General features: G+C 38.0%; 1 protein-coding gene across 5 annotated transcripts in view; it reads right to left on the reverse strand.

Annotated features, from left to right (window-relative positions):
• SYTL2 (synaptotagmin like 2) overlaps positions 1-13584 on the reverse strand; it is a 62995-nt gene that overhangs the window by 10061 nt on the left and 39350 nt on the right. For 2 of the 5 annotated variants that reach the window (XM_049823165.1, XM_049823167.1), the window contains 6 exons: positions 12080-12964; positions 11267-11338; positions 6086-6187; positions 5043-5096; positions 3729-3776; positions 2526-2620 (listed from right to left, as the gene is read on the reverse strand). In XM_049823165.1, the coding sequence (XP_049679122.1) occupies positions 2526-2620; positions 3729-3776; positions 5043-5096; positions 6086-6187; positions 11267-11338; positions 12080-12964 (1256 nt within the window). Of the gene's footprint in view, positions 1-2525; positions 2621-3728; positions 3777-5042; positions 5097-6085; positions 6188-7669; positions 10391-11266; positions 11339-12079; positions 12965-13584 lie in introns of those variants that run through there. The other 3 variants (XM_049823164.1, XM_049823162.1, XM_049823163.1) reach the window with 3 other exon arrangements.

The following is a 13584-nucleotide window of genomic DNA, read 5'->3' on the forward strand; positions in this document are numbered from 1 at the left end:
AGCAGTGTGGATAATCCGTCCTGTTACATGGGCTCTTTGAAAGACAGGAAAATCCTAAGCTCTCTGATAGAGGAAGGATATATGGCTTCCCTAAAACCATTTTAGCTGCTGTCCACACAGCAGGTCAGCAGAAGACATACAGGACTGAATCCAGTTCTGCTTACTTTCAACCCTGTACTTCTCATGAAGGTTTGTGAAACGTCTGGAAGTTCAGAGACAAGGAATTACTAAGCACTGGCGTGACTGCATGCCTCCAGAACGCATTACACTTGTGATTATTTATTTCTTTTAAAGTTAATTCAAATGTTAAATAAGGATATTACTATTCACAAGTAAAGAACCCTTAATTTTTAGGTTGTTCTCTTTTAACCAGAAGGAAAACACACTGGTAATCTAAGAGACAGACTTCCTTGTATTTCTTCTTGAATTAGAAAGTATGTTATTATCAGAGTTCATTATTTTAAAAATAATTCCAGAACTGAACTAGTACATAGAAATGAGTGTTAATACTACTGTGACTACATTGTGTCTACAATGCTTATTCCTAACCTGTTACTTCTACCAGGTTTACGTTATCCATTCATTAGTTTCATGCTTCATATTGGCCAGATGGTACTTCAGTGATTATAAAACTCCAAGGCATGTGGAACCAGCATGTGGTATACGTACATGCTATTTTTATAGCTATACACTCTATTTTTTTACATATATATATATATACACACACACACCCCCCATATGTTTGTGTGTGCATGCATGCGTATGACTTGTATGTGCTGTGAGCTTGGTAACTAAAGACAGTATTGGGACTAATCACAATTTTAAAAATAAATTTGGGGGGCAGAATAAACAGATTTAGGTGCTGACAATTTCTTAGAATATCACTATGAACTATCCCCAAACCCTTTCTACTCTGACCAGATTGATTACAGATAGTCCTTTGGCTTTCAAGTATTCGTCAGACTGTTCCATTCAAAACCCACATGAGTAAGCTTTTTACCTGGTTTCTTACAGAAGCTGTAACTGGTTGTTTTTAGATGCCCAGATACTCATTTCAGACTTGTTTGGTATCCCAACTCTAATGGTTTGAAATGCTAATCTTTTGATCCATCCATGGTGCAATGTTAACAGCCTTAGAAAAGTTTCCTCTGCATTCTTCTCAGCAGAAGGGGCATTAGGATGGTGTAATTTTAGATAGTCTTTAACCAAAGACGTGTAATTCATAGACACTGAATGGTTTTAAGTTCCGCACTTAAGGTAAGATTAATCAAACCTGTATCACATTTTGGTTATTTCAGACTTTAGGAGGAAGTAGGGTAAGACAGGGCACAGCATATTCTTGTTTCTGACTCTTCAGTCCTTTCAGACATGTGTTTTTAGAAAAATAATCCAAAATATTGATGCTTATGCTGTAGTTACAGTGATAAGGGCTAGGGTAAGCAGCAATTCCTCATTTTATAACACAGACACAGGTATTTTTGTGATATCTGTGCCCCAAATTCCTGTGTCCCATTTACAACTGGGTCCGCTAATGCACATCCTTCATTGACAGGACTCAGGTGTTTGTACCACCATTTGCTAGCAGCTTGGGGGAGGGGGAGTTTTGCATGCACATTTGCCATACAAATTCATATTCATACTATGGCACGCAAAAAAAAAAAAAGAAAAAAGAAAAAAAACAATCTAGCATGTTATCCAAGTTCAATAATGATGAGGTATTTCCTATTCTCCAGAGCTACCTGTTCCCTGTGACCAATGGAGCTACCTTTTTTAGGCATTTATGGTAGGAGGTTCATGCTTGGTCTAAACACAGGCTCCACTCCTCTCTTTACTGACTGTTTGGGGAGTCATAGACCAGGCAGTTCAAATCCCTTATCACTTTCAAACTTTGGTGTCATTTTAGGAGATTTGAATACGGCCTCAGAGCTTATACGAAGGCCCACACCACAATGCTGATGACGACAACAATAATAATAATAGACTTACAGAGGCACAGTATGTTGTCAGAAGTTCTGAAAGTTCACTTACATGGAGTTAACAGCCTGGTACCTGAACCTACATCCCCAAGCAGAATACCAAGCTAATACCCATGTGAGAAGGGTTACCAGATGGTGACTTTCTTATGGTCTTACACACTCATTTTAGATTTTAGGCTCTGAGGAAAATAAATGTATGCACGTACGTATGTTCTAAAGAGCAAACAGGACCTGTTAGTTTAAGGATAGAGACTGCCTTTGGGAATAACAGCAAGCATTCACTATGCTTCAATCTCCTAGATAAAACATGCTCTGTATGTTGAGCTGTACAGTAGAATAAACCACTAGTTACTGGACTAAAGTTTCTGAAAGGTTAATTAGCCACAGATTGTTCAGGATCACCTCCTGATTGTTACACCACAACCTCAGTTCCATGCCATGGTCCAATAGTAAACTGGCTTAGCAGACCTTGGAAAGCACTACTTGACAAACACAAAATGCCACAGTAATCAAAAAGTTTAGGTAGAATATTTCAGAGATGGAACGTACCTCTTCCTGTAGGAACGATGGTACTGACTTGCTCAGTCCTTTGAGTTTTTCAGGATTGGAAAACGGCTTATCAGGCTGTGAAGGCACTGTGGAAACTGAAGAGCAGCAATTCAAAAGGCTTCAAAAATACATTTGTACATCAAAACAGTGAAATTCCGTAAGAGGACATGGTTAGAAACAAGCAACTTTGATGAAATACATGCATGTGCACAACCAGTTTACAACCTGGATGCAAGATTTTCTGCCTGTCGCCCCCCCATATAGGACCCAGAGAAGCTACCATTAGGAAGGATAATCCACTTTGACATCTCCTATAACACTGACCAAAGAACTTTGTATGGCAGGAGCAAAAATGTTTATGTTGCTGACATGACATACAAGCCTGGGTGCTGCAAGCAAATTCTGATCAAATGTGATGAAGAAAACATTTTCATTTTACCTTCTAGACTTTCTTCCCAGAGCAAGGATAAGTGCACTTATGCAGTAACCACACCATCATTGACATTAGAGTCATCATAAGGATCTTGGTAAGATGTACAAGCCAAACTGTTCTTTTATTTACTCAGCCTAATTAATTGCAATAGGAACATTTATGTAAATCAAGCAATTTTTAGACCTGAACACGGAAGTTTCAACTATTCCTAGTTAATAAGATGCATATCTCATTAATAATGCACTTTTTTGCAGCTCATCTCTCCAACTTTTGTATACCTCTATTGAAGTTCAGTTCTATGCTCTATACAAAGCTTAATTGCACAAGCTAGCCTTGCAAAAATCCAGTTTGCAGTAAGCCCACAATTATGCTCTAACCATACTCATATTTAATAATGCACTAAAGCTCTATATCTTTGGACTGGATACACATTGTGAAACGCTTCAATACTGAATAACGTACGACAGAATTACTTGGCAACAAACAGCCAGCTACAGGGGCACATTGCACAAAATGAAATACTGCACGATGGGATTATTTGCAAGGCATGAGTTAAGCTTTTGCAAAGCTTTTGCTGTTGAAGCTCAAACAGTGCTCCACGTATCGGTTATTGTCAGTATGCAGTTAGATGAAGTATTCCCATTGAGCAAGTATCTAGTCCAGATGTATAACTTGTTAGTTGTTAAATAAAAAAAGGATTTTTAAAGTATTAGTTTAAATATCAGTGGAGAAGTCACTCCATTGTCTGCTAGAAGAATCCTGTTACTCACTTCCTGCTGTATTTTCATTCCTCTCTTGATGCTGATCAAGTTTCAGACCTGCTCAGTGCAGTATTGACAACAGTCATTCAGTAACACAAACAGCTTTGCAATGTTATAAATAGCATCAATATATATTTTATATGCAGGAAGTTTTTGACTTCCCCAGACCCCATACGGTTCTGTGTTTTGCATCGCTGTCCTCCTTTGAGGAGCTGGATGATAACAAAGGTAACATGAGTGTTTAAGCTAGGCAAAGCAAAAAGATGAATAGTATTTTCAAAAGAACTTGCCTTATTCTGTCTGTACAGCTATCAGTTTGGCTGTTTGTCTTTTTTTTTAAAAAAAAAAAAAAAAGAACCAACCAAAAAAACCCCTTCATTCTTAATAAATTTAACTCAAACACCCCCCACCCTTTTCAGGTAAGTGTCTACACATTCCATACTGAATGTAAAACATGCTTTCAGTAGGGGTCTCCATTTGAAAGCAAAGTACTTAAGTCTTGTTAATTTACTGGACATTGCATGCATCCTATTACACTATGATCATTCTATTTATACTATAGGCCGCTAACATGCAAAATGCTTTAAAGCATCTAAAACATGACAATAAATGTAACTGTGCACAAATATTTTTTAAAACTGTAGTGCTCCAATGCAGCAAAGAAAAGAATTGTGTGTTATATTCCAGCATAGTCAGTGTTCATCTTGACATGTTCCTTGAGCAGGTTTGCTTTTATTTTGCTTAGATTTGGAATTTCTAAAGGTATATAGAAAAATTTAACAGTAAGGCATCTGTAATGCACTAATGGACTGATAACGTCAACAGTAGCTGATCTAGTAGCAGTTCATCTATTGCTTAGAGTAATTCTACTTTGCTGGATTGAGACAGGGATTGTAAGAGATGTTCCTTTACAACTGATGTATTCTGAAGTGTGTTTTGCACTAGCAAAGTCATCTTGCATCTTATAAAACAACAAATTAACAGAAAAATTCAATATTTACTCAGGCCAAGCCTTTCAACTGAGCTGATGTTCAAAGCTCTCAATGATTTCAGTAACTATGAAACCATAGGCTGAATGACCAAAGGCCAAAATAACACATTGACAGGTGGCACAGAGTTTCTGCAGATATAGCAGGACACAACATAGGTATATTCCTTAAGAATAAAACAATGCAACAAAATTCTACAAAAGCATTTCAGTCATGTTGAAGTTAATCAAATCCAAAAGCGCAATACAATTCTTGGCTTTAAAAAGTCCTTCACTAGCAAACAGAGGCCATTGAAAAAACAATAAACTTCCATGCAGACACAAAAGATATTTACCATCTTCAGCACTAAGAGCTAATTCTTCCTTTGGATTATTTATTTTTCCTTTATCTGTGCAGGAAAAAAGTAACACAGAAATTTTGCTGTTCAGTATGATAAAATGGATGACAGTGGTAATCACAGAATTAAAAGTAATGAGGACAAAAAAAACCAAATAAACCAGCAGAGCCGTGGGAATGGTTAAATTCAAGAGATGCTTTCTACTTTACACACTACTTCAAGCCTACATCCAAGCAGCAGTCTCATGTTGACACAGTTTCTATCAGTGTGCTGTTGCAACAATGTTAGTGCATACCTAAAACCTAGAAACTCGTTAGAAGCAAGCAATAGCATAAGTAGTATTAGAACAGTAATTTGCCAACAATAGCCAACATCTTTCAAAAGCTACACCTCCACACTTCCATTTAGAAATGTAAGTTCAGTTTATGTCTTCCCCATTAGACACGAGATGACCATTAGATGTGAGATAAGCATGAAAACTCAGGGGCAGGGTGAAGTGAGACAGGAATAATAATTTAAAAAAAAAAATCCTAAGAGGCTACAGAGGGAAGTCAGGAATGAATTTTAAGTACAATCTTGTCTCACTGTATTCTCTTAAAGTGAGTTTGGTATATTAACTGCTAGAACACACAGGTAAAACACTACTAAACTAAGATGATTTTTTTCATACTTCCACTGTCTACTAATTTGACCCAAGCAAGTAGCCAGGAGACAATGGCAGTTGCTGCTCATTACTGATTTGGGTGGTTGCCAATACTTTCACTATTGAAAAACTATGCAAGAAACAGTTCATCACTGATTAACATAGCACATTTTTGGAAGATGTCTGCTTCATAGACCAGTGTTGTTTCAAAATTAACACAAAGAACTGAAAACTAAAACGTGTGAGAAAAGAATTCAGTTGTACAGTACAAGCTCCATATGGCTTATTGAGAAACAAAGACAAAAACACTACTTGGCAAAGCTGCATGGAAGACCAGCATGAACACGTTTAAGCCCAACTGGGGGTCATGGGAGACACACACAAGCTTTGTGCTCACTTGAGGTGGCTGATGAAATGTCCTCTAGACTTTTGGAAGCCATTTTCCTATCTGCACTCCTTTTCAAAGCCATCAAAACAGGGTTTAATTCTTCTTCTGAACCTGTTACGAGACAAAACACATGAACACTGCACACACAGACATGCCATTTTAAGCAAGTCACTAAAAAAACAACCATGGATTTCTCATAAGAATCTATTTTGACTGTTAGCAAAGACAGTGAACATTCAATGAAAACACAAAATAAATCCAAAATAAACAAAACAAATGCCTAATTTTAAATGTCCATTTGCTCTAAGTTCTCTCAGCCATCAGGGGAGAGAGGCAGGTTGGCTGATTTGCCTGTGTAGTTATCTCTGTCTGTACTGACTAATAAGGGGGGCTCAGGCAATTATGGCACTTAACTGTCTAAGAACAATATAGGATAAACTCAGACATAAGCCATTTTGTAACCATCTTGTTATGAATCAGCACAAAAAAGTTAATAGCTTTAGTTTTTTCCTCTGTGTAAATTTGCCCCTTATATTTATTCCCCAGTGAAAGTAATTCTGTTTCAATACTTGAGTAACAACCACAAAAAAAAAACCACCAAAAAACCAGCTGTAGATATTTGGACCCCTGAAATTATGCAGTTGCCTCCAAGGGCAGAATCAAGACAGACCTAGATCCTTCAGAAACCTTTAAGACCTTCTCTCCTCCCTCCCTTACTTTCCCCTCTATTAGCCAACCAACCAGACCTTACAGTGTTGCTGCCTGTAATTATGGGTAAAAAAAAATTATGTTTCATTTTTCCTCATTTGTTCTGAGTTTTCACTGACTTCCATTGGAATCTCACTTTCAAAATAGGCTCAAGAGTAAATTGGCAGGCCCTGGAAACTTCACAGATTTCTCAGATTCTCCAGGTGAAGAAAACATCCCCAGTCTCTCAGGAACAGATTTAAAAGGTTAAATTATCTCCTCTACCTTAAGCTCTTTGATGACTAATCACATTCTATACATTGACTAGAGCTGCCATTCAACCAATTATTAAGAATCCTTGTAAATAGACCATTTCATTTATATGGCCACTTTCTAGTGCAACAGGCAGCAACGCTAAACGAACTAGCACAGAGTATTGGTTTTGTCTTTATATCCAGCCATTCCACTCATATTTACCTTTGAAGACTAGCTGGTCAAACTAAAGAATGAACTCAGTCAGCCACTGATTTTCTTTTTTCCTCTTTTAATCCAGGATATTTAAAAGAAATACCAGTTTTTGAGTGTTACAATGTTATTAATTTGAAGGAGATATCACAGGGGAGGAAGAAAAGGGTAAATCATGAAGACTGATACGATTGATTCATGCTGCTAAACTCCCCTTATTGAAGGGGCTTACCCAAATGTAGTATGTTTTTGTCAAACACTTTCCAATTAAAGGACTTAATTAGTTCTTCCCATCTTTCCCAAACAAATATCCAAAGCATTCAATTAAGAAATAAGCATCACACAGACTTTTGGTTAACGTATTTCTAGTTGGCTACCAAAAGAAATTGTAGCCATGTTTAACAACCCAGCACCATGAATTTTAGAAATCAAACAGCTCACAAGTTGAACTTCTGGTTCCAGAGTAGGACTCAGAGTTTTCATCTGAAAACTTGGATCCCAAATTTGAGCTGTCCCCTTCCTCTTCATCATTATCCTCATGCTGAGACCTTAGGCAGAGTTGAGCTCCTTCTGGCTGGGGGGAGATGCTCTCATCTTTAAGTGGTGTGCTTGATCTTCTGAATTTCAACAGTGCTCTAAATTCTGAATTCTTTTCAGAGGCATCCAAGGATGTGCTTTCATCTCTCCTTCCTTTTTCATTTATCTTCAATGGCTTGATTACAACCATATTGGTCTCTCCTTCCAAGGGAAGATCAACTGGAGCCATGCTTCTCTTTTCTGTTTTATTAATAGCTCCATTTCTTCTAGGAAGATCAGAAGCTTCAATTTCATTTACTGCAAGATCATTTATTGAAGCTTTGATATTTTGTTCTGGACCCCCCCCTTTGACAGCTATCTTCGTCTGTGTATGATAGCTACTTAAAGCACTATATGGCTGTGACACTGTCATGAATAGAGTCTCTTTTTGTGTTGGAAATGCATGATCCCCAAACTTTTCTGGTTTATGTAACTCTTTGGATATTGGAGATGAAGTTTCAGATGCTTCTTGAAGAAGCTGTTCTAAAGAGCTACTGAATTCACTGAATTTTGCAATATTTGAAACAGAAGTTTTTTCTATTGTTTCTTGTATTTCTTGAGGAGGATCTCTCTCTTGTTGATGTGGAGCATGCAAACTTTGACTAGTCTGTATTTTACTTTGTATTTTCTTATCCATATTTTCCACCACAGAAGATGCTGTTTCAGAGATCATCTTTGGTAGCTTCAGCAAATTAACATCAGATACTTCATATTCAGCCTTGGACAGTACAGATCTTTCTATGGTCTCACTTATCTCCTGTGGCAACTCTCCATCATGCTCATAGGTTGTGCTTTTAACTTCCACCTCAGCAGACTTCCATACTGTGCTGTCAGCACATTTTGGTTTAGGAGGTGGTGTTTCAGAGGCCTCTTCCAACAGCTGCTCTAAAGCAGAACTCAAGCCACTGACCTTGGATGGAGCAACAGACTTTTCTATGGTCTCCCTGATTTCCTGTGGCAACTCTCCATCGTGCTCATAGGTCGTGGTTTTAACTTCCACCTCAGCAGTTCTCTGTACTGTACTAATGGCACGTTTCGGTTTAGGAGGTGGTGTTTCAGAGGCTTCCTTCATCAGCTGCTCTAAAGCAGAACTCAAGCCACTGACCTTGGATGGGGCAACAGACTTTTCTATGGTCTCACTGATTTCCTGTGGCAACTCTCTACCATGCTCATAGGTCATGGTTTTAACGTCCACCTCAGCAGTTCTCTGTACTGTGCTAATGGCACGTTTCGGTTTAGGAGGTGGTGTTTCGGAGGCTTCCTTCATCAGCTTCTCCAAAGCAGAATTCAAGCTGCTGACCTTGGATGGGGCAACAGACTTTTCTGCGGTCTCATTGACTTCTTCAGGCTGACCAGTATCTTCTTGGCATGTTGATTCTATACTACAATTAGTTTGTGATATACTATTCACATCATCGGATGTTTTTATTCCCATCCTTGTATGTTCAGAAGGTTGATACGCAAAGGTTTCTCGGAGCAGGTTCTGCAAACCAGCTTGAGGCCTCTGAGAACCCTCAAGAGTATCATCCTTGTCTGCTGCCTGATGTTGTAGGCAAAAAGGTTCAAATTCCCTAAACAGTTTCCTGAGGCCTTTTTTGTTTTCATGCTCATCTGTTGATGCCACATTCATTTTTCCTGTGCTTTTGCTTATTTCTTCTTTTTGATTAGCAGGAGAAACGTCATGGCTCTGTTCTACTGTTCTTTCAAAGACCCTGCACTGATCTGGCTCTTTCAAAATGTCTTCTTTTAGGTTCAAGCTAGAGGATGTCTCAGAGGCTTCCTTTTTTAACTTCTTTAGGCCTAATTTGAGTACATCAAGCTCAGCTTTAGGTAAAGCAACCTTAGCCACAGCCTCTGCAGTTTCCTCTTTAAGGAGACTGACATCTAATGGAGTAGTCTTGTCCTCCACTTTTTCTATAGGTAAACATAGACAATCATCTACTGCTGTCTCCTTTAAAGCATCTTTATCACCAGGTGATTGGAGAAACTGCAAGAAAACATGATGTTCTTTTGATGAAACAATACTTTTTTCTATACATTCTTTAACTTCTTGCTCTGGAAGAACCATCTTTTCCTGGGGTTTTGAGATAACTGTTTTTCCTTCCAGCTGGACAGAGCATGTATTTTTTGTGTGTGCCACATTCAGACCTTTCAGGGTAGGTGATCCTGGAGGCAGTTCGCATACCATAGAATCTAATTTCTGTGTTTTTTCTCTCTCAGATGTTTGGGTTTGTTGTTGAATTAACTCTTGCTTGCTTATATTATCTTTACCTTTATCTTCCCTTGATTTTCTTTCATAAGTTATTGAACTAGTATTTGGCAAAGAAATATCTCCCCTATCCATGCTATTCTGTAATTTAACTCCAGTATCCCAGAAGTTTCTCAAAATCTGGAACTGTGAAGGATCTGAAATTTGATTCTTGAACTTTTCATTCAGTTTTTCTTTTAAAGACAAAACCTGGAACCTGGGCTTCTGCTGGGAAGAAGTAACAACTTCTCCTTTAAGTGTTTCTTTCTCACCTTTGTCTTTGCTTTCTAGGGAAGCTGAAGTGGCACCAACTCTTGGCTGCAAGTTACTGGCTTTTGGCAATTCTGTATATTCATGAACTTTACCATCAGATGGAAGTATTCTTTCTACTTTTTCAACTGCATGGCCCGGTCCAAACTCAGAAGAGTTTTGATGTTCATTTCTTGAAGCCTGGCTTGCACAACTTACTTCAACACTTCTTAAAATATTCTTGCTTTGATCATCCAATTCATTAGGTAGGTACACCGCAGTTGGTTTTATTTTGTCACTTTCTCTGAGACTTTTCAGAGCACTGCCACCTGATACATTAGTATTGATACTAACTTCATTCTCTCCATGACTGGGGATAGTTTTATCCCCTTCCCAGAATTCTCTGATCTCCTTTATTCTTCTTTTTTCTCGTATTGCCTTCTCTGATTCACATTTCTGAACTGATAGCTTGTGTTCTTGATTTTCCAATAAATTTGATTTTTTATTTTGTTGCTTGATTTCCTGATCATGTTCTCTTTCTTCAACTCTTGAACAGTCAAATTCAGTTAGTGATTTGTCATTTTGCTCCTCATTCTCTTCCCCTTTCACCCTCTCTTTTATCAGCTGTGTATCTTCTGAAATAAATGATGTAGGTGAAATACTATTCCATTGTTTAATCTTTCCAAAGGATAACTCTTTTCTAACTTTTGTTTTTCCATCCATGCTAGGCCCACTGTGTTCTGTAGGAAGAACTACTTTTCTGGAGGAGAAGTCCACTTCCTCTTTGGGTTCCCAGCCTTGGGATATGGCTGATACATGTTTCTGATCTTCAGTACCAGAACTTCTTTTAATCCAATCTAAAACTTTTAATACAGATTCATTGGCCACTTTCATGAGTTCATCAGCATGTTTTTCAGGCTTGAAAGTGATTTTAACATCTTGCTCCTCAACAAGATCAGGCTTACCTTGTTGAAGACTTGTAGAATTGGTATTCAACACCTCATGTGCTTCTGTCTTAGCAGAAAGCTGATGTTCATCTACAACATAAACAAACTTATCAGACTTAGGAATCAGACACACAACTCTACAAATGTCTGATCTGTCTTGAAAAATCTCTGTTGGTTTTTTTTTTTTTAATTAGTAGCAGAGAAAAATGTTCTCTGTCCTTGTGTTTTTGGAAAGAACCATACTGCAGGCAATAGAGTGAAAAATAAATTCCTGCACTTAGATATCCTACTGGAAGTTTAATCATATTACTTTTGAGGGTGCGAGCAGATAAGATTAGTTATCCCCATTGTAAAGGCAATGGCTACATTGAAGAGAGGGCCAGGCAGGGGGGACAACCCAGCATATTTGTATTTAGTTCCATGAACAAATCCCAAAGTCACAATTTGATTACTACCAAGGACAGTCGACAGCAGTACACCAAAAATTCTAATCCTTCAGTTCCTGTGCAGACAGATCTACCAGGCCTTATGACAGGAATTTTATCCAAATACCATCACTTCACCTTCATCATCCGCAATAAAGGTGCCTATCCAGGCTCTGATCTGATTGTTAATTCTTAAGAATACCTATAGAAGATCACCTAAAAAATATTGACCACACTGCAGCATTAAAATACAAAAAGTGATTTAGAATTTAACTCTGCACTATGTAGCACATTCCTACTATTTCTGTTTCCTAGCTGTTAATTCTTAGATACAAGTGATTCAAACATTAATAAATATGTGCTATATGCTATTGCATTCTGTTCTTCACCCCCATTAGTCTCTTACCAGTAGAGTTTTTGTGTGACTTTGATTCATGGCTCAAGACCTGGTTGGATTTATTTTCATGTGTCTCATCAAGACTCAGTTCATTATTGCTATTTGGCACGATATTGCTGGAAGCCTTCTGTGGAGTTTCAAGTTTCTTAGGAGGAGTAACTGTTTTTGTCTGCAAGGTTTCATTAACCAGGAAGACTGACCTATCAGTGTCACAAGGGCCAGATGCCAATGCATCTTCTTGTAAGCCATCTATTGTTTTTATTTGTGAAGCTGATGAACAGGTTCCCAAAGGCTTTACAGGAGAAATTTGCTTATTCCCAGATGAATCTGATCTAATAGCATCATTTCCACTACTCTCTATTTCATCAGATTCCAACAAATCAAACTGTCCTGTTTCCCTACGATGGTGTAGCTGTGGGCTTTGCAGAGGTTCTCCTCTACCTGTGCTAGATGAGAACCTCACTTGTTTTAGTTTTTCCAGAGAAATTTGTGTGGAGTCTTCCGCTTCTTCAGTAAAAGAGTTCTTCTCAGCTTCTCCTTCAAAAATAGTTGCAGTAGGAAGACCATTCTTTTTCTGAACATCTAACATCTGACTAACACGAACTTCTGAGTCAGTGGAACTTGAACTTGAACTGCGCTTCAGAATGCCCCTGGGTGGGTTACCAATGCCATTAATCCTCTCGGTCCGTTTGGCTGGTTTTGGAACAAAGTCTTCTCTTTGTGACACAGGATCTGTTGCTTTGTGAATTAATTTTCTAGCTTTTGGGACTGGACGCTTAACTAGTCCCTTCTGTGATTCATAGGTTGGTTCTACAGAAGACATCTTATGTTTCTCTGATTTATCATTTTCTAAGTTTGTTTGAGGTTGGCTCTCTTCAGAGAGTGACAAAATTTCTGTAAGACATATATAGAGAAGAAATCGTGAGGTTACATGACATTCATCTGCAGAAACAGAGGAGTGTGACACAGTGCAGATGTAAATGCAGTGATTATACTGGTTTATTAAAAACATCTGCAGTAAAACACAGGCAGAAATTCAATAAAGGTGTTGATTTCATTTGTATGTAATAGGAATTTTTAGCAGATGAAAATCCTGCAGTTATTTCTTATTCTAGAAATATTAACTATTTGATGATTCCAAAGATAGAGAGCACATCAAATTTTTGATCAGCTTTACTCCTGCAAGGGACGAAGTTTGCAGGGAAGGGCAGCTTTTGAACACACATACACCTCTTTAGGTTCAGAACATAAACAGCAACCTGCAGGAATGGAAACAGGCTATTTCCACATTCATATGGAACAAGGTAAAATGCAGAAATGATCTCCTGGTAGGGAGATGAATTTTTTTTTTTTTTTATTCCTAATGTGCAAGTCTTTCTTTTTCCTGTTAGCAAGCTTCATAACAGAGACAGGAGAGTAATTTCCATGTATGAGCCTGTAAATTACAACTTCAAATGCCTGTATTGTGATGTATCATCACTCATCTTCTTGCTTGCAGAGAATACTGCAGGAAA

The sequence above is a fragment of the Accipiter gentilis genome, chromosome 19, assembly GCF_929443795.1.
Source record: "Accipiter gentilis chromosome 19, bAccGen1.1, whole genome shotgun sequence".
NCBI classification, from domain to species: domain Eukaryota; kingdom Metazoa; phylum Chordata; class Aves; order Accipitriformes; family Accipitridae; genus Astur; species Astur gentilis.